This window comes from Phasianus colchicus, chromosome 15, assembly GCF_987193195.1.
Source record: "Phasianus colchicus chromosome 15, bPhaCol1.hap1.1, whole genome shotgun sequence".
Taxonomy (NCBI): Eukaryota; Metazoa; Chordata; class Aves; order Galliformes; family Phasianidae; genus Phasianus; species Phasianus colchicus.
Genome location: NC_143450.1, coordinates 15,510,935 through 15,529,928, shown reverse-complemented (window position 1 = coordinate 15,529,928; position 18,994 = coordinate 15,510,935). Strand labels below are relative to the sequence as shown.

Below are 18,994 nucleotides of genomic sequence, written 5' to 3'. Positions count from 1 at the left end.
TACAGTGATGCTTCTGCCAACAGAGCAACATTCACTGCTGTTGCCCAGCCTTCTCATTGCTCGGGGTTGAACCTCACAAAAGTCTAAAGCTGAATTACAGTAGAAATAATTTGTTAATATTTTTAATGCTTTTCTGCTAAATAGCTAAGGAGCTAAGGATGGAAGTGTTTCTGGCTGGCAGAAGGATTTTTTTTTTTTCTTTCCATAAGTAGAAAGTGGTCAGGATGCATTAATACTTGAGGGATAAACAGAAGAAAACCAGAAGTAGCTGAAAAAAGACGGTCAATGGAAAGCACGAGAATACTATTTTGTAATTCTGGCTAACAGAAAAGCATTTTCCCATTGACTGCAATGGAATTTAATTCCTAAGTAATTACCATCCTCTGTATTATGGACACTGCTGTTGCCAGATAAACAGAAAGGACTTTCTATTTAGTCAGTAGGATGACTTTGTCTTTCCTTAATCTCTCTGTTGCTGAGGATTTAAAGGAATTAGTGCAAGATTTACTAGATTTTTCCTAGTTCTCAAGTAGGAGGATCTGGATGGAATAGCTCACATTCATTTCTCTTGCTGATAGTTATAAATATTCTTTAACAAAGTTCTGAAAAGTTCCAGGCAGCCAAGAAGGATGTTAAAGGCTTTTCTAGGAAACTGTTCATCATGGAACATTGAATATAGAGCAGAAAACTAACATAGGCCACCTATTGAGACATTTATTGATATTTTCCTTCTGCAAACTTGCAAGAGCATCTCTACTTACTACAATAAACTAGAAAATGCATTAACAATCTGCTACCCCTTCAGAAGTAGATCTTGTTTCAGTAGAAGGCTGAGGAAGCTGCTTCATCTTAAGGTTTGGGGTTGGAACTCAGGGACCTTTAAGGTCCTTTCCAAACCAAGCCATTCTATGATTCAAAGTGATTAGATAACTTTGGGAAAATACCTTCTGCATACAAGAAAGCATCCAGGGCAGAGAGCACATGTAAGGTCCCTCTGACATTTAGACTCAGTTGCAGCACACATGAGATAGAGCTCTGTTTGCACTACAGTACATGGAGGAATCAGACATTACAGTCAGAAAATAATTTCAGCTGTGGCCTTTTGCAGTGTCAGGTTCTGAGGGAAGATTAGAGCAAATAATTAATACAAACCCAGCGACGGAAACTTGACATTTAGCAAATCAGAAGAAAGAGGTGAATCGGCATTAAAGCTGTCCAAATATTAATCCTTTCTTTTTCTTCTTCTCTTTATGTTAGCAGGGAGTTGTTTTTGTCCAAAGCACTTAGCAAACCCAGCCTGCTTCTACCAATGCTACTGAACAAAGTTGGGTAAACCCTGCAAACGCCTTTCTGCAGATACTTATTCATGTTCTGTAATGGTTGTATTCATATTCTTTACATGCTGGTGGGTTTTTTTTTTGTTTATTTTTTTGTTTTGGTTTGGTTTGTTATTTTTTTTTGTTGATCATGCCATTATGATTTGTGAGCCCAGGGATGCCTCAAAATAAAATAAAAAATATATACCAAAATTTTGTACCTGGTAATTGGAAAACAAGGAATTTTAAGGTGTGTATCTGTGAGCTTCAGCCTTAAATGGGCCTGCGTGTTTAGCCAGTAGAAAATAGGGCAAGAAACAAGTGAAATATTGCTTGATTTCTCATAAGGAAACAACATAGCTAAGGTGGATAAATTATTGCAACCAATGTAGGGAGTAAAAAATATTACAAGCTGCTTTCATTAAATACATGCAAAGGAAATTGAAATTGCTCACAGATGGTCATTAAAAACAAGGAAGTTGAAGTTTTTATAGAAATGATTCATTGTTAATTATTAATTCAGCCCTAATTTGGGACTGATACGGCCTTGACTCTGTGTAAGAATTGTATTTCAATAGTGCTCCAATTTTGCATGTGGAATAAACAACAACTTCCTTGTTCTTTTCACATTTTCATTATCAATAATAATTATGCATATTGTGTTCATAACCCAGTTTCTTGTCTTACCTCAATTTCCTGATAAGAGTTGTTTATCATGGCTATTAGCATATTAAGCAGCACCACCACCATGGTCACGTTGTATACTCCATAGAGTACATATCCAATATTCTCAATGAATTTATGATCGTACTTCAGCACCACGGATATCACTTCAGATAAGCCAAATATTGACCAGAATAAGGTTTTAAAACTTTCTTCTACCCTAAAAATAAAGAATATGAGTTTGGTAGCAAATTAGCCAGAACAAACGCTAATAATAAAAGTGGCGACCCACCAATATAAATATGATGTCTTGACACAGTGATTACAAGCAGTTATCCATCACCCTGGGAGATGCCAGATTAAATTTCCTGATCTGATAAAGAAATACTACTTCTATGGATATCATAAAGTGGCAGCAACCCCTTATTAGCTCCATCTGCTCTTCTCAGGTGTGTTATTCGTCACTTGGCTTTTCTGTCCCTATTAAGGACTCCTCCATGGGCTATTTGCAGTTGGGAACTTTTTGTGAGGGACTCAGAAGTTCTACTCCATCACCTATTCCTCATCTGGGGAAGACAAGCAGAGATTACCTGGGAGAAGGAAGAGGGAACTTATCTTGACTGCCTTATAAGGCATTTCCAGGGCAGAAGAAAAGCATTATTTTCTGCACAAAAGGAATCTGTGAAAAGTTCTGACTTGTGGCATGAGTGTAACCAGTGCACCATGCAAATAAAGTCATCCCATGGTCTGATTTTCTTCCTATCCTTCTTTGGGACAACAGACAATTCAGGCACTCAAAGACTTGTAAAAAATAAAAAATAACAACTTAAGTTCCTAAACAATTTGAAATTAAGGAGTAATAGAAGATGCTGCAGGAGGCATTTAAATTTGATTATTACATTTACTTGGAAGTAGAAAGAAATCAGAGGAAAATAAAATGCTGAAAGACAGGAAAAAGGAGAATAAGGCAATGACAAAGAAATGGAAAGGATGCAGGTAAACTAGTAGATCAAAAACAGAGCTTAGTTCAGAGGAGTCAAGGCTGTACCAGGCAGAAAGAAGGCAGCCCCAGACAGAAATGAAGGAAGGGGGAGGAGGAGGAAGAATGTTGGTATGATTTGTAAGAACTTCGCTTAGTTTTCAAGTTGAAAGCAAATAATGCCTTTACTTGCACCCCAGGAGGTAAATGCCCTCTAAGAAAACAAAGCCATTCATTAACTATTTTCAGGCTCTTTTAATTATTATTATTAGGGTGGCAGACTAATCGTGCAAAATCTGTTTGTAAAAACAGATTATAGACACAAACTAAAACATGTCCTAGGGAAACAATAAACTTTGCAACCACTCTGGTATCTCTTACACTATGCGTGCAGGCAAAAATTAACTCAAACTCTCTGGAGGGCGTATGCAGAGCACTCCACAATTCCTTTCAGCCATAGCAAACTGGCTCTTATCTCCCATCACAACTCCTGGCATCCCCTCCTCCATTTGCATGTCATAGTAGAAAGACTGCAGTAAATATTCAGGCATCATTCTCATCCACCATAACCTCTCTGACTTGTGGGAGATGATCCTGAGCAGTGTTCCAAATAGATGTCACACGACATCAGTTGAAATGGGGCTTTCTACTCAGTCTTCATTTTACACAGAGAAATTGTTCATGCCTCTTTGCAGTTTTGCAATGAGGCTGGGATTTTACACAGAGATTTACCTGTGGGATGCAAAAAAGCACCACCTCTTTTCTTCTTGGTGGGTATTTCCTCTCCTCACTCTGCTCTTGTCTCCTGCCATCACACGCAGCAAAGGACAACTGACATTAACGTGTCAGATATCCTTCACTTTTATGTTAGCAATCTGCTTAGCTCCTATTCTATTCAACACTGTATTTCTAGTTAAAGAACTTGTACAACACCAAAAACCAGTGGCTTTGAAACCTGTCATCAAAGTCACTTATCAAACTAATGAAAACCGTAACCACCAGCCTTGATCCCAGCTGCACCCTGCTATTAACTTCCCTTTTTTAATTTGGAAAGGTTCCCTTAGTTTTCCACCCTGCTGGTGGCTTTTAATCCAACATGTCAACTCCACTCCTTTTCTGCAGCTTAAGCATTAACCTTTGTTCTGGAGAGGTGTCAGGTTCTCCTTGAAAAGTAAATTACTGGCTGGTCCTGGCCTCCCCAAGAAGCTGAGGGCTCCAGCACAGCCGTCGAGCTCCTTTGCAAATGTCCAAGCTCCTTAATCCTAGCATCAAGCAGAAGAAAAGTGGGTATGGGAGTGGGAGGGTGGCAGGAGAAGCGGCATCCCAACACAACGCTCGGCAATGCCTACAGACAGACACAGCACTCTCACTTGTGGAGGAAATGATTCTGAAGGGACCTGGTACTAGGTCATCCCCACCTTCTGACGAGGCTGCATCAGAGAAACACAGAATGGCTTACGTTTGTGGAGACCTTAAAGATCCAAGCCCCCAGCCATGGGCAGGGTTGCCAACCAACAGCTCTCCCCATTTGTGGCCTTGGGCACCTCCACAGATGGGGCATCCACAGCTTCTCTGGGCAGCCTGTACCAAACTTGGATGGTTCCCCCCCTCTCACTACTGTCAATTTGCACAAGATTTGGCACAGGTCACAGGGAACATATTCTTTTCTTTTTGAAAATGTTTCACTAAAACACGAGATGAGGACAGTTGGAGCCAACTTCTTGAAATTTCCAAGACACTGATGTGTCTCGGCAGCATCAACTATGCTCCTTGCCCCCCTCCTGCAAAGACCCAGCGTGCTTTATCCTTCCCAAAGGCAAACAAATGAGGGAAGAGATCAGGAGTTCTGTCCATCTTGACAGCTCTGGAGAGCAGGGGGAGCTGGCAGGGGCAGATTGAGTGGTGCTGCTTGCTGGGATGGGTAGGCTGTGCTCTCCTCACTGCAGAAGGGCCAGCAATTGTAGTGAGAACAAAAAGAATTTTGCTTCAATAGGCAGTCTTGGTGAAGTTAAACAAAGATTTTGCATTAAGGAAGAAAACAGACCACAGGCAATCATCTAGTTTCAGATTTTCCTTGCTTCTATAAGCAGCTGTGTGCTGTTCATCAAAAAAGATCACAGCGAGGACATGATTTCATGTCAGTCTTGCATCCTCCCCTTTAAGAAAGCTTAAGGCATCCTTTCAGACTGAGTTATTTCCTTAAATTGATTGGTAGAGCTTTAACATTGCCAGAAAAGCAACACGGTCAATATAATCTACAAAAATATCACATTTTGACAAAGCAGAATGAGAAGAAAAAAGCCTCCAAGCCCTTAAGTAACATTGGCACTGAGCAGTGAGTCACAGTTCCCCTTGGGGAGAAGCAGACAGAAACCCTCATGCTGTAGCCCTCAGCCTGATTTGCGATGCAGAAAGCAAGACGAACACAATCAGTCTTGCCTCCATTTCGATTTTGTTTGCATAGCATGTTCATAATTACGGGCTGTTTGGAGAGCTGTGTTCTGTACACAGCATACAATAAACACATAAACAGTGCTGGGGTCGGCTGCAAGAGTCCTGAAAGCTGTCAACTTTTCAGCACTGAAGAACTGAAAAAGAAAAATTTGGAAGTATACCACAGTTAGCTACATAATCTCAGTGTTTAACAGCGTGAGGAAAAGCACACTGCATTTTCATTTCCTTTGCGTCAAGAACATTAAAATTGAAGAACTGACAGAAACTGCATGATAACATGGTTCAGAGGCCACCGGGGTGCTGTGTGCCTGCTCTGCAGAAAGCAAAATGAACGGGATTCCAAAAGTGCAAGCTACACCAGCAGTCATGGATTATTATTATTATAATTATTAGATCGAAGCACGCAATTCCCTCTCAATGATACCTGGACAAATATGCATTCTTTTTTCTTCCTACACACTGTCCTGGGAAGCTGTGGTTGTTTGAAATCCAGTGTTATTTCTGTGAGCAGCTCCTTGTCTGTGAGGGTATCGCTGGGGATATCGACTGTGATGTTCAGAGGGAGCTGTCAATTCAGTGCCCTCTGGAACCGGCCACAATCTGATTAACGCACAAATCCAGCAGGTTTTTTCTTCTGTCACAATTAGCCAAGTGATATCCAAGTCAGGTCCCATAGTAAAACAGCCATCATTTTGAGTAGGAAATTTAATTTCTGTAAAATTTCACGCATTAGAATTTGCGACGTCTGCTATGAGATGCATTCAGAGAAGTCAGTGAAGTCATAAAATGCTTACAACTTCAGCAAAGTGAGCACTTCTCTTTGCCTCAGCGAATTTTGACAACACATTGAGACTTCCCCTCTTGCCACAAATAAGTAAATGGCAGCAGGAAAGCACCATGTTCAGGATGGCTCACAGACTGCTCAAGAAAAGCAGGCAAGGAAATGTTGTGAGGGTTAGCCCCTCTGCCAACATATCGTTCTTAGCTTGCCAAAATTGTTTGGGACTGTAGGTTTCTGGTTTGTTGAATGAGACATCCGAGAAGGATTTTGAGGATGAATGTTAATTTACACTCATTGTTTTGTGTGATGAAGGGCTCGTTTTCACTCATCATCCTTTAACACTTCTGCGTGTTTATATAATCAGAGGAAATCAAGCTTATTTTAAGTCTTTTCCAAACTATTAAAAGGAAAATTCATTTTCATGGAAAATTTGCTTTGTAACTCCATGAAGTCCCTCCAGGATAAGTGATCACAAGGCTGACATTAAGGAGGACAAGCAGTGCCTTTTGACAGGACTCTCCCCAGCTCAGACAGCCCTCAGGCACTCAAGCATTCTTCCCTCCCGTGAGCAGTCACCATTTCAGGCAATGTTTGCTCGTTATTTCCATCAAAAGACCCAGAGATCCACTTGTGCTGTGTGTGTTAATTGGACAGATATCATTTTTGCATCAGAGACTGGAATCTGTTAACGGGTGCTCTGATGACATGCCTGGGGGACACCACAACTGCTGCAGTCAGGGGCAGAATCGACCCAACTTCACATTAACTCTTGTGCTTCAAGGACATCTTCTCTTCCAATAAGAACCAAGTCACATCCCACACTCAATTTTCTTCTCTCTTACTACCGAGCACAGATAAATGTAATTGCATCCGCTCTCATAAATCCTTCCATTAACGTGTATCCTGAGTTACAGAAAGGTTCAGAAGGCACATTTGGCTCAATCAGAAAATTTAAACGTTGTGGTACAAAGTATGTGTTGCACAAGAGAGCAGTGTAGTAAGACTGGCTCCTGTCTTTGGAAGGACACAGCCACTCACAGGGCAGAAATGATGCCAATCAGGTCATTTCTCCCAGGGGAGCTACGAGCTGAGGTTAGCTGTTTGACACATTAGAGAAATGACAAATCCAACGCCAGCTGCTGTCTGCTCCTCATCTCAGGCTTTACAAGTGTGGTGAGACTGCCCTGATGTCAGATCACAGCAAGGGGAAAGCATCACACCAAGCTTTCCTCTTCCCTCACAGGTGGGGGTGTGGGATGGAAAGCCCCCACTGTGGGAAGCCCAGTGAGTAGTAGGGAGGGAGCAGCTAAGAGGAAGGGAGGTTTAAGTCTGGTGGGAAGAATAGAGAACACAAAGGTACGCTCAAGAGATGGACTTTTGTTTGCATATGGAATCAACCACTGTATAGACACCTCTCTGCTCTTAGCCAAGCACCTGACTAACAGCTGAAGAATTTTCAGCAGCATCCCAGCTACCTGGGCAGAGTTAGCAGCAGCAATAAAGCAGAATGAACAGAGCCCTGCAAGAACAGCCTTTTTTCCTTAAGTACTCACGTTGTAAATGCAGGGTTGTATTTTGCACCAAGGTAGTAAGAGTAAAGGTTGAACATTCCAATCATGAAGGCCAGGAACACCATGATAAAGATGACCATGAACTTGAAGATATCCTTCACAGTCCTTCCCAAAGAGATCTGCAGGGGCCCGAAGCTTTCGTTGGCTGGAAGAATGTAAGCAATGCGGGAGAAGCTGAGTACCACAGCTATTGCATACAGTCCTTCTGAAATGATCTGAGGATCCGAGGGAAGCCACTTGTTCCTGGCTAAAACAATACACAGACATTAGGAATGAAAAGTGGAAGGTGGATGTTATGATGATAAATGACTCCTTTTTAGGGCTTAATCTTGATTCTGGCCAGGAGTTAAAGGAAAAAAAAAAAGGGGGGGGTTGGAACAACTGGTCACTGAAGTCTTCAGCATTTTTTACAAGGATGGGCAAGAAACAGTTGCATTTTTGACATGGAAATGATGAGAAATGAGTGAGTCACTGAGATTTACCAAAGTCACACAACAGATAAAAGACATAACTTTTAAAAAGTTTGGAAATTTTGATTTCCTATTGGAGCATCAACTGCGCTGTCCTTTTTCCAGCTGATGCCCCTGAGACTGAAAACCAAAATCACAACAGAGCAAATATAAGTGGCTATAACTTTAGCTAGATACATGGCACTATGTCAATACATGGAAGAGGAACGATAGGGAGGCTGAGATCTGTTTCCGTAACTTTAGACAAGGAAGCTTGAATTTGTTCAGATAAAGCAGGCACAGTCATTAAATATCTAAGTATCACTGTTGTATTATCTTTAAATTGAAACCAATTTTGGCAACATAGCCACTCTAATATTTCTACTTTAAAAAATGTCTTTTTGATATCAGTTACGCGTTGTTTGTTTACTCTACTGAAAAATTGATCATTTATATTAATGTAGCTTGTAAGTGTCGCTGCATCAGCTGAGCTCCTTGATGAAAGTATTGACTCAGAGCCAAAATAAGTGACATCTTTAAGGACACAGCATTAAACTTCAGCATTATTTCCAGTAATTCGTATCCAAGGAAAAGCAGCAGATGGAAGAATTCACAGGATCGGCTTGTGACATTCTGTGCTGGACCCTATGCAATTCTATATCATGAATTCACTTTAAATGGGTCACCAGCAAACCACAGAGAGCAGAACCACAGCACGAGTTCAGAGGCCTCTTGCTTGTTGGAGCCACGAGAAGGAAGCTTACCTTCAGAGAGGCAGGCAGGAGGCTGAGCGTGTCCACGGCTCAGGGCACGTGTCCCTGGTGCCACATGGTGCAAGTCTATTGTGAATGAAAACTGCCAGCCCAGATCTGCCTCTCTGGTTCAAGCTCCTTGCTAGAACGTTGCCTTGCAAGCCTAGTGAGCAAAGGATGCTCCAGTGTGCTCACACCCACAGACCTTGCAGCCCTCCATAAGCAAAGCCCCCACAGATTTTATCCAAGTTATATCTCAAGCTTACAGAGGCACACAAGTCCAGACACTGTATGGGAGTGTAAAGCTCTGTTTGTTTGGGAATATCAAAGAAAAAAACATCAAAAATAATGTTAACTAAAGCTATGCTATTGCTTGCATTTCCAAATGTTAGCACTTATAAATCATGTAGGATCTCAGAAATAAAGGTGTTCTCTTGGAGATGGAGCAGCGTATGGGCGTGATTTCTATTTGTATGTCTATTGCATAGGCATTGGACGTAACAGATGCAGAGCAGAGCACACCACCAATTAAAAATGCAGCTCCAGATCTCACACTGGTTCACATGTCCCTCCTCTTGCATTTGGAAAATGAAGTGGGTTCATCATCTATAATTTAAATTATATCCTCTCAGGTCCCGATAATTTGTTGCTCAAGCTATTTTTCAGGATGTGATTGAGCTAAGCCTCAGAGCAAAATCAGAGACTCGATGAGGGTCAGATCTCAGTTCTTTTTGGCTGCTTATGAAAATGGCTGGAATGGGTAAATCTCAGAAGAAGGATTTTAATTTGAAAATAACTTTCATAAATATCACAAAAAAAAAAAGGGTACTTTCAGCACTACCACACAACACCTTGAAAGAACAAGAAGCATTAGATAGCAAAAAGCATCTTACCGTAAGTAAAGTAAGCAACTTCAGGGGGAAGGGTGACATTATTGAGGTCATCATCTTGAACGTACTGATCGACGTACTGTTGTGCTTCAGTCGCTTTGAGGAAAGCCATGAACCTGGCAGTGAACGACGCCACAAAGATGGACAGCATCCCAAAGTCCAGAAGGTTCCAGAGATGTACCACATACTCTCGTGGGCCCTCTTCCCAGATCTCCTTACACTCTGACCATATCATGCCTACAGAGAGGCCACAACACGTTTAACCAGCAGACAAAGGCACTTTTTGCATTCAGACAGAACCATTCCCTGGCTACCAGTGGCTTCTAAGGTTGAAGCAAGTAACTCTTCAGTTAAACTGACTTTCTCAAGAGAACACTTAATGTCAGCTTTTCTTTAAAATGATTACATGTTTAAGCTAGTATGCTCCTTTGTGCATACAACACTAACATCTCAAAATTTCACTAGATTAATCAGTGATAAAACAGATTTCTGCTGACATCTGTGAAAGCGCAGTTCACAAATACTGAGGATGTTATCAAATCCTACAGCTGATTTACTTGTGAAAAAAATGCACATTTCCTCTCTTCAAAATCTTCTTGCTAAGCTGGGCCATTGAAGACTACTTACTCTGCTGGAGTTTTTCTCCGCCTTTACCACAGAGCTTGGGAGCATTTTAAGAATGGAAATAGCTTTGTGAAAGGAAATCTGACCTAGCAGTAAATGTAGCCTGATCAGAGAAAAGGAAAACCAGAAGTTCCGTCCCTGCAGAGCTTTTCATTAAGTTTTATATACCAAATAATAATGAATTTCCAGACATTAAAGCCTGCTTTACCACTTGGCAAATCCCGACCTTATCCTGAATTTAGGATCTTTCTAAGAGTAGACTTACAGATAAATCTAAACACCAGAGCCAGAGAATTCAAGGATTTTGACATCCATGTTGTACTGGGGAAAGGAGATGATTTCACTGGGTGAACTGGAGCCAGCAGCTCAGGTCAGATTCACCAGCTTGCTCAATATTCAGTTGGAGCAGAACTCCAAGGCCAAAATGTTTCAGAACAGATAAAATGTTGGAATATTTTACCCACTGGTAATTATAAATATTTCCTGCAATCCTGTTTCCATAGCAGCAGCAAAATTCACATTTAATCAAGCACGAGCAGGGCCGACCAATTTCCATGCAGCCTCCTGCAACCATGTCCTTTATATGAACTCTTCACCATCTTCTTTGCTGGAAGTTCTCGTGGTGTGGCATGTAAATGCATTTGCTCAGCTACTTCAGAGACTCCTGGAAGCACACACGGTCCCAAGAGGAGCAGTCAGGAGTTGGTTATAGGGAAGGAAATAAGTCAGTGCGAGGCTGACAAGATGAAGAACAGATGCCATCAGTCCTTGAGCATTAGTAAGGGTTTGGAAGACAAAGGAAAGGTAAACTATCTCTATTTCAGGCACCACCAGCCTGCAACCTCTGTAGCACTGGGGCCTCAAGGCAGAACCCAGGAGCTGCACCATGACACAGGTTATGGCTCACATAGATCTATCTTGAAAGAAAGACTGCTGAGTGGTCTGCTGAGTGCACAGCAAAGCCAGGGGGAGGCAAAAGTGTCCACAGGTTCTTGGCTGAGGGAAAGCAGGAACTTCATTGCAAGCCATCATTTACTGCGGTGAGATTTAATAATAAATAGCCTGGGGCAGAAAGTGAAAGAATGGGTTTCTCGGGAACTGTTCTGGAGTAAGGATGAAATATTAAAAGAACACATTTCTGGCTCAAAAAAAAAAAAAAATTCTCAAACTGATAGACATGAGACATTAGGCTACACATTATGTGCGCACATCGTATAAAAAGTACTAAAGTACTTCAGGAAATATTATGTGCACGTCATTGCCAAACACAGCACTTCTTCACTGATGCTCATAAAATGTCTTTCCTGGTTTAAATATTAACTCTCCTACTCAAATTTATTTCTAATCTCGGTCACTTAATATACCTAAGTCACAGATTAATGTAGTAAGACACGTCTAAAACTGAGTAGACTGACTAAAATTAGAATCACTCTGTGAAAGTATCACACTGTTGGCCTATAATTTACATCATTCTTTTTGCCAACTACGTGGCAGTCATTTTTTATCCATACATACAGAAAAATGTCTATTCAGGACAAGTAGAAAAGTTACAGTAATTACGTGGTCAGTACTGCAGGCTAATTATATATACATTGTGGGAGAATATTCAAATCTTCTAGAATAAAAATACAGAGGAGAGAGAACGTAGATAAAATTGAGGGGATGGGACTTAAGACAGGATGTAGAATAGAGATGTGTCAGGCAAGTGAGGCCAAGGTAGATTTCCCTGAGTGTAATGGCATTTCAGTACAGTATTTCTGAGGCCCTTGCTGGCTCTGGGAAAGGTCACTTCCATGAATTTGATGCACAGAGAGGTGGTATGAGCAGCTTCTGCTCCCCAGTTCCTGGAGGTGCCTGCTGTCCCACAGCGGGGATAATTGGAAATGTCACCTTGATGGGCACTCCTGGTTCCAGGAGGGGAAGGAAAGTCAAGCTACAGGCACAGCCTGGTTAGAAGAAAAATGGAAATACACAAGGCATGCTGTTCACCTCCTGTGCACAGAGGAACAGTTTGTCAGATTTTTACATCCACCGGCCTGATACATAAATCATGAACAGCTAAAGTTGGAGAACCTACTTTGAGCCTTCTCTAGGCTGCAGGATTAGCAGAGAAGGTTGTGATCAGATTGTGCCCACCCAGAGTTCCACTGCTTAGCCTGGAGAAAAGAAGGCTGCGGGGTGACCTCATTGCAGCCTTTCAGTACCTAAAGGGAGCCTACAAACAGGAGGGGAATCAACTCTTTGAAAGGGTAGATAACTGCAGGATGAGGGGAAATGGTTTTAAGTTGAGGGAGGGGAGATTTAGGTTGGACATCAGGGGGAAATTCTTTACAGAGAGAGTGGTGAGGTGCTGGAACAGCTGCCCAGAGAGGCTGTGGATGCCCCGTCCCTGGAGGTGTTCAAGGCCAGGTTGGATGGGGCCCTGGGCAGCCTGGTGTAGTATTATATGGGGAGGTTGGTGGCCCTGCATGTGGCAGGGGGTTGGAGGTTCATGATCCTTGAGGTCCCTTCCAACCCTGGCCATTCTGTGATTCTGTGCTTGCTCTGCTGCTTTCACAAGGGGGAAATTGTCACTCTAAATAGAACCTCCCTACGTTTAGTGAGCATTTGAGGCACATATCTCACATAGAAAATCCCAGCCTTCCTCACACAAGAAGTGGAAAGATCTGAATGCAGGGTGAAAGGTAGGCAAGGGGCACAAACACCTGAGGTGTATGAGTCTAATGTGCAGTGCCCAGCACTCTAAGGCCAAGGGAAGTTTTTATATGAGACCATCACTGTATTTCTCTGCACTGAGTTTGCCATCAGCAGCTCCTGAATGCTCATTTGTAACCAAGAGAAGTGAGAGAGAACAAAACAGTATTTTCCCATCTAAAAATGCTATTGCTTATCTGGCTCTTCACAGGGGTATTAAGAGGGCTACCAACACTACCTGACTGATCCAGCAATCCTTTACAGCCTTTCAGAACTACAGGCTGATGGACAACAGAGCCTCTGGTATGGATTTTGGGGGAGAATAAAGTGCTTGCCTGACTGAAAGTTGTCGTCTCCACTTAGTTCACTCCACTACTCACCTCCCTTACAAACACTTGGGAGCTAGATATGGCAATGGGATCTTTTTGTCTAACAGTAGCCTGTTGTTCTTGCACCAGTAGTTTTTCCTTAAAAAAATAAAATAAAAAAATATATATACACATACATTTATCAATTTTCATACCTCCAGCAAGATTATTTGCAGGGGGTGTTATCACAGGTTTTACTCACTCTTGGCCACAATATGCCATGTTGAAGTGTCACATCATTCTCAAATAATGCTATTCTGAACATCTGTTGCAATATTTTTGTTGACAACCAGGTAACTTAGCCAATTTCATCCCGCCCCAAGAGAATCAAGATCAGGGACCTGTAAACTAATTACTCAAAAATAGTGTGCTATAGTTGAAACCAAGTAAGGTGTCATCAGCACTCATCAGTGCTGCCATAATATGAATAAGAAAATAGAAGGTACAGAAACAGGACGAATGTGCTTTAAAACTGAGAATAAATAAGATTTCAGTTTTTGATCGTGTTATGAATTGAAATGTAGGTAATCATCAATGCTTTTGAGACTGGAGAGAGCAGCTGCAGACATTGCCAAGCAAGATTAAATACAGGCATGTATATTTAGTACATAAGAGATTTACTACACTTCAGCATATACTTACTATCTACTTACATTTCTGTCTCTAGAAAGCGTTTCTTGCTGTCTTTGCCTGTGATATTTGGCTATAGCATTACATTTAATTATATTTACACCTTTAGATGTATACTTACAATAACTACAAAATTTTTGCACCCAACAACTGGGCACTTCATGATCCCTAGCACCTTGACAGTTGACAAGGTTGACAGTCCATACATGGCCCATTAAATTCCCAAGCCCCAGGCCAGCTGCCCCCAGTCTACATGCACTGAAATTTCACATTAGTACGGCTGAAACATTATTTGAAGCTCTATTGTAGGCAGACAGACAAAATGGCTGGAGAAGACTGTCAGTGCTGATGTAGGCAGTCATTAGAAAATCTCATTATATTCAGAAATCTGTACAATGAATCACTTTCCTTCTCCCAGGAAAGTGAAAACCTTTGCTTTTAAATGAAATGTTTTCTACTTCATCTCTCAGGAACTCTCCAGGCAGGCAGATACCTTCTGCCTATGAGAAAAAGAATACCTAGGCTAAAATCTAATCATCTTGTCCAACTGCTTTAATATCATTTTATAAATATCTCTTACTCTATCCAGTCTGGCATCTATTCAGGTTTTTTTTCCTTGTCTAATATCCTGTATGGGACTTCACTTATTGTGGGGACAGGGAACAAAGAAATGGTGGCCGGGAAGTCATCAGATAGAGCAGCCCTATTCTATTTCTCAGAGGGATTTAATGTCATCAGTACTTATAGAAGCGTGACGTTTGTCCTACTGCAAAAAAAAATAATAAAAATCCTGGTGAAAAGTAAAAATAAATACAGGAGAAGTAGATAAAGATTCTGCAGAGTCGATAAGATCAATTTCCCAATAAATCTTTCTGAGCTTGTTGAGATTAGTGGTTCAAAGAAGCTGACCTGCCAGGAATAAATTGTGCCAGCAGAAGTAATACATCTGAATCTGCCAAAAAAAAATCCCCACGAAGTTTAACTTGTGCATGTGACACAGTTTTGCACTCAAAGGGTTCATCCAAACGAATCTGTGCTTTATAAATTTTAGGCAACTTCATTTCTTTTTCAAAAAGTTATCTCACCAGTAGCAGTTTCTTACTACAAATTTGATGAAATCCAGCTCTTATTTATCTAACAATCTGAGATCATCACTTGATCTCAGAGTTCTTTTCCAAGAAGCAAACAGCAACACACACCCATTTTACAGACAAGGTAACTGAGGTCCTGAGAGTTATAATAGCATGCCATAGCAAGGTAATAAAAGAAGCTGGTTGTTCATGTCCCAAAGGACAAATTTTTTCCCACTCAGAGAAGCTGTAAGTTACTGCATAGAATACTACATTCTTTAAGATTCAGTGATTAAAGAAACCACAGCAAACACACATCTTCTGCAAATTACCCCAGAAAATGGAAAAAACAGCAAAGTTGGAATTTGCTGAGAATCACTCCATGTTTTCAAAAGCAGGGACCAAAATAAAAGTCTTTTCTGATTATGTTTTAATCAATCAGAATATCTTAATCAGCCTGAAATTTAACTTCATCATTTTTTTTTTTTTTTAATTATTTGCCCTCCCCCTCTTCGGGATATCCCTGCCTACCACGCTCTGTTAGTTAAGTTTAATTTCCCTCAAGGACTTTAAGATGGTTTGTCTTTGCTTACCCAATACCCACTTCATGATCAGCAATTCTGTCCACGAGAACTGAGTTGTTTTGACTCTAAATATTTGTTTGGGATGATCTGTGATGGTTTCGTTGGGAAGATTTTTTACTCCTTCAAACCGATCCGAAGCGTTCACTACTAACAGTCCAAGGAAGATTGTGAAAGAAACAGCGTGCGCCACGAACTTCATGAAAGGACTTCGGAGGGTCCGTCCCAACTGAAATGAAACACACAAGATTTTTGCTTTCTTCTGTGCATGTCAGTATCATTTCTCCCATGTATGTTATCTAACCCTCCTGACTATGTAGTAAGCAGAAAATGAAATTAAACCTAGCGATGTACCCACTTCTCCTTCACAGCATCCTAAGCAGTAATATATTAGAATCTTTTATTAATTCTGAATTTTTGGTTCATTAACAACATGTAGGAAATGTTATTTCATTTAAAGATTCCTTTGTAATAGTCTTCATATACCTTTATATGAAAGCCTTCTCTTAAAACTAGCACAAAATCTGCAGATTCACTCCCTAGCACATGTGGATTTATCCCAATACAGTAAGTCAAGAATAAGCGCAGCAATGATCTGAGCCAAGACCTCTCCATTACAACCAGTATTTCTTCTATTCTTTAAAAAAAAACTTTTTTTCTAATCAGTTTAAATAACACTTTTTTCATTTTTTGTGGCCTAAGTAACCAGTATTGCAGGAAGATGTCAATATACAGCAGTGCAAGTGCCACACTGTACATAGGCTTTCCAGAACAACCTCAAAGCACATGGGATTTTTTTTTTTTTTTTTTTGCAGTGTATTACACACTGATTAATTTCCCTTAATGACAGGGCATCCTCAAAATTTTCTTAATATCTACCTTCTTGATCATAACACCTCATAAGAAACATGAAAAAGGACTAAAGTAAGAAGGTTCCTTGTTTTCTTATTTAGCTCCAGCAACAGCTTTGGTTAAAGACCTTTTCAAAGTTACGCATTCTATCAATGCCATAAATTATTGGAAAATTTGTATGTTTCTAAGTACCAGAAAGTCTTTCTAACACAACCTATTCACGAGCTCTAATTAACAAGTTTACTTCTTACCAAGGTACATAAGTATGTGCTTAGGAAAGTGAATATTGCCCTGACTCAAAGTCCAAGTTTCTTTACTCTTCGCTAGGAATGTTATGGCAGATGTAGGAGGTCTTCTGATTAAATGAAATGTATTAAAAACAATCCCAACACTGATGACAGTGGTTCACTCATCTGCTGCAAAACCTCGTGTGGTGCATGTTAGCTCTCAGCAGGTATTTATGGCAGACGTTGACTAGATTCACACTCGTAGCAGACCACCTTATGTTGCCAGTGCAGATGTCCCATACAGTAGCAACCTCAATTATTTCCTTATATGACCAGCCTGGGAGAGCTTAAAGAGCAAATTTTAACAACTGTGAATATACAGAGCTGTTCTCAGTTAATTTGAAGTGCATTTGCAGCTTATGCACGGCCCATTCCCACTCTCAATTCACTAAAAGAGAAGCAGCGCTTTCTTCTGAAGCCTGAATTGTTTCTGAAAAATTAGACATTTTCTCTTCTCTACAGAAACTCAAAAAAAAATAGACACTGAGATTAAAGCAATTCCTCCACTCAGCATAATGCATTATGACATTAAGATATCTTCTCCATGCACCGCGATACTGTTAAACTCAAGGTGTGTCATTCTTGAATGTATCAACTTCTTTATTAAATCAAAATTTCATCTTACTTCAGATGGAGACTGCAGGGAAATGCCTGACTGCTGCTGTTAGGATGACAGAAATGCTGACAGTGTGCCAATACAAAGCTTCATTCTTAAGAGAGTATCTCATTTCATGACTTGAAATCTTATCTGCATCATAGGAAAATAATAAAGCTAGACATGTGAAAAAGAAAGTATACAAAGGGTGAGAGTGAAACAGCTTTCCAAATGCAAATTAATCTAAATTCCATGAGATAGGAACTAATAAAGATAGAAACTGCAAAAAAGAAAAAGTTTTCACTATTTTCAGTACTGCACTCATAGCAGAAGCATGACACATATTGTAGAAAATAGACATAGCAGAGGAAAACGTCCAGAAAAAAAAAAACAAAAATCAAGACTTCATTGTTCGGACTGATGGAAAACCATTTGTTGAAAGACAATTCCTGAGATAACTTCCAATTTGACTTTAGGATAGAAGGCTAGATATGCTCTTTAAGAAAAAAACACAATACAAAAACAGGACATTGAAAAATGGGAACGCACAGTAAGAAAAACCACAAAAAAAAAGTTAAGGGGAAAATTGTGCTGTTCCATATTTCAATTTTTTTTTTTATTTTAAATTTTAATATGCCTACCTCATGAAATTGAAACCCAAATACCTTTCTCAGTTATTTCTTTTTTATCCTGCAATTTAGTTCAAGGTTTTGAGTGAGTTTTTGCCCAGTTTCGCCCAACTGTTATATCCAATGTTTTTCATTTAAATTCTCTGCTTATTTCTAGTCTAACCTTTTTCCCCACCTATTATGTATTCAAACACAAAGCCTGTAGTTCTGGGAATACACCAAAAACATTGCTGTTGACTGGTGTGCCAGATCCCAGCACTTTCATCAGAGGTGAAGGAAATTAAACAGCTTCATAAATCCCTGCTAGACTGAGTTCTGACACAAAGGAATCATCATTACCTCCACGTGAATTCCCACTGTCACCTAACCCAAACCAACCACAGTACAGCCCTGGTTTCACATGTATTTCTCCATGGGAAACTCTGGATTCCTGTCCAGTATTCATAAGATCTATGGGCTCACATGTTGATACCTAATCTCGACAAAATGAAGCTGCATTCTCAAGTACTCTAAGTACTTGTTTTGTAGGACACTGAGCCTTTTATCATCTTGGATGCCCTGGAAGAATGTTTTCTAAAGGCTTATCTAGTTTCACTTACAGATAAATCTTTTAAATTACAGTGTTTCCTTAACATCCACCCACAGATCTATAATTTCTTGGGTTTGGCAAATTTAGACAATTCCTTGCTGGATTTTTAAATGAAACATGAGAATCTGCTTTCAAGACAGAGTAAATTACCAATGCTAGGGGTCATTTCCATCAGACTTAAGTACCTTTGATAATCCTCTTGCTGAGAACACTCTACCTT

The 18,994-nt window shown here is 40.4% G+C and overlaps 1 protein-coding gene across 1 annotated transcript in view; it reads right to left on the bottom strand.

Annotated features, from left to right (window-relative positions):
- Window positions 1-18,994, bottom strand: part of TRPC7 (transient receptor potential cation channel subfamily C member 7) — a 64,935-nt gene that overhangs the window by 7,941 nt on the left and 38,000 nt on the right. Inside the window, exons 5-8 of the mRNA XM_090150854.1 lie at window positions 15,835-16,051; window positions 9,859-10,092; window positions 7,747-8,011; window positions 2,004-2,199 (exon numbers count right to left, since the gene is read on the bottom strand). Coding sequence (XP_090006980.1) covers window positions 2,004-2,199; window positions 7,747-8,011; window positions 9,859-10,092; window positions 15,835-16,051 — 912 coding nt within the window. The remainder of the gene's footprint in view (window positions 1-2,003; window positions 2,200-7,746; window positions 8,012-9,858; window positions 10,093-15,834; window positions 16,052-18,994) is intronic.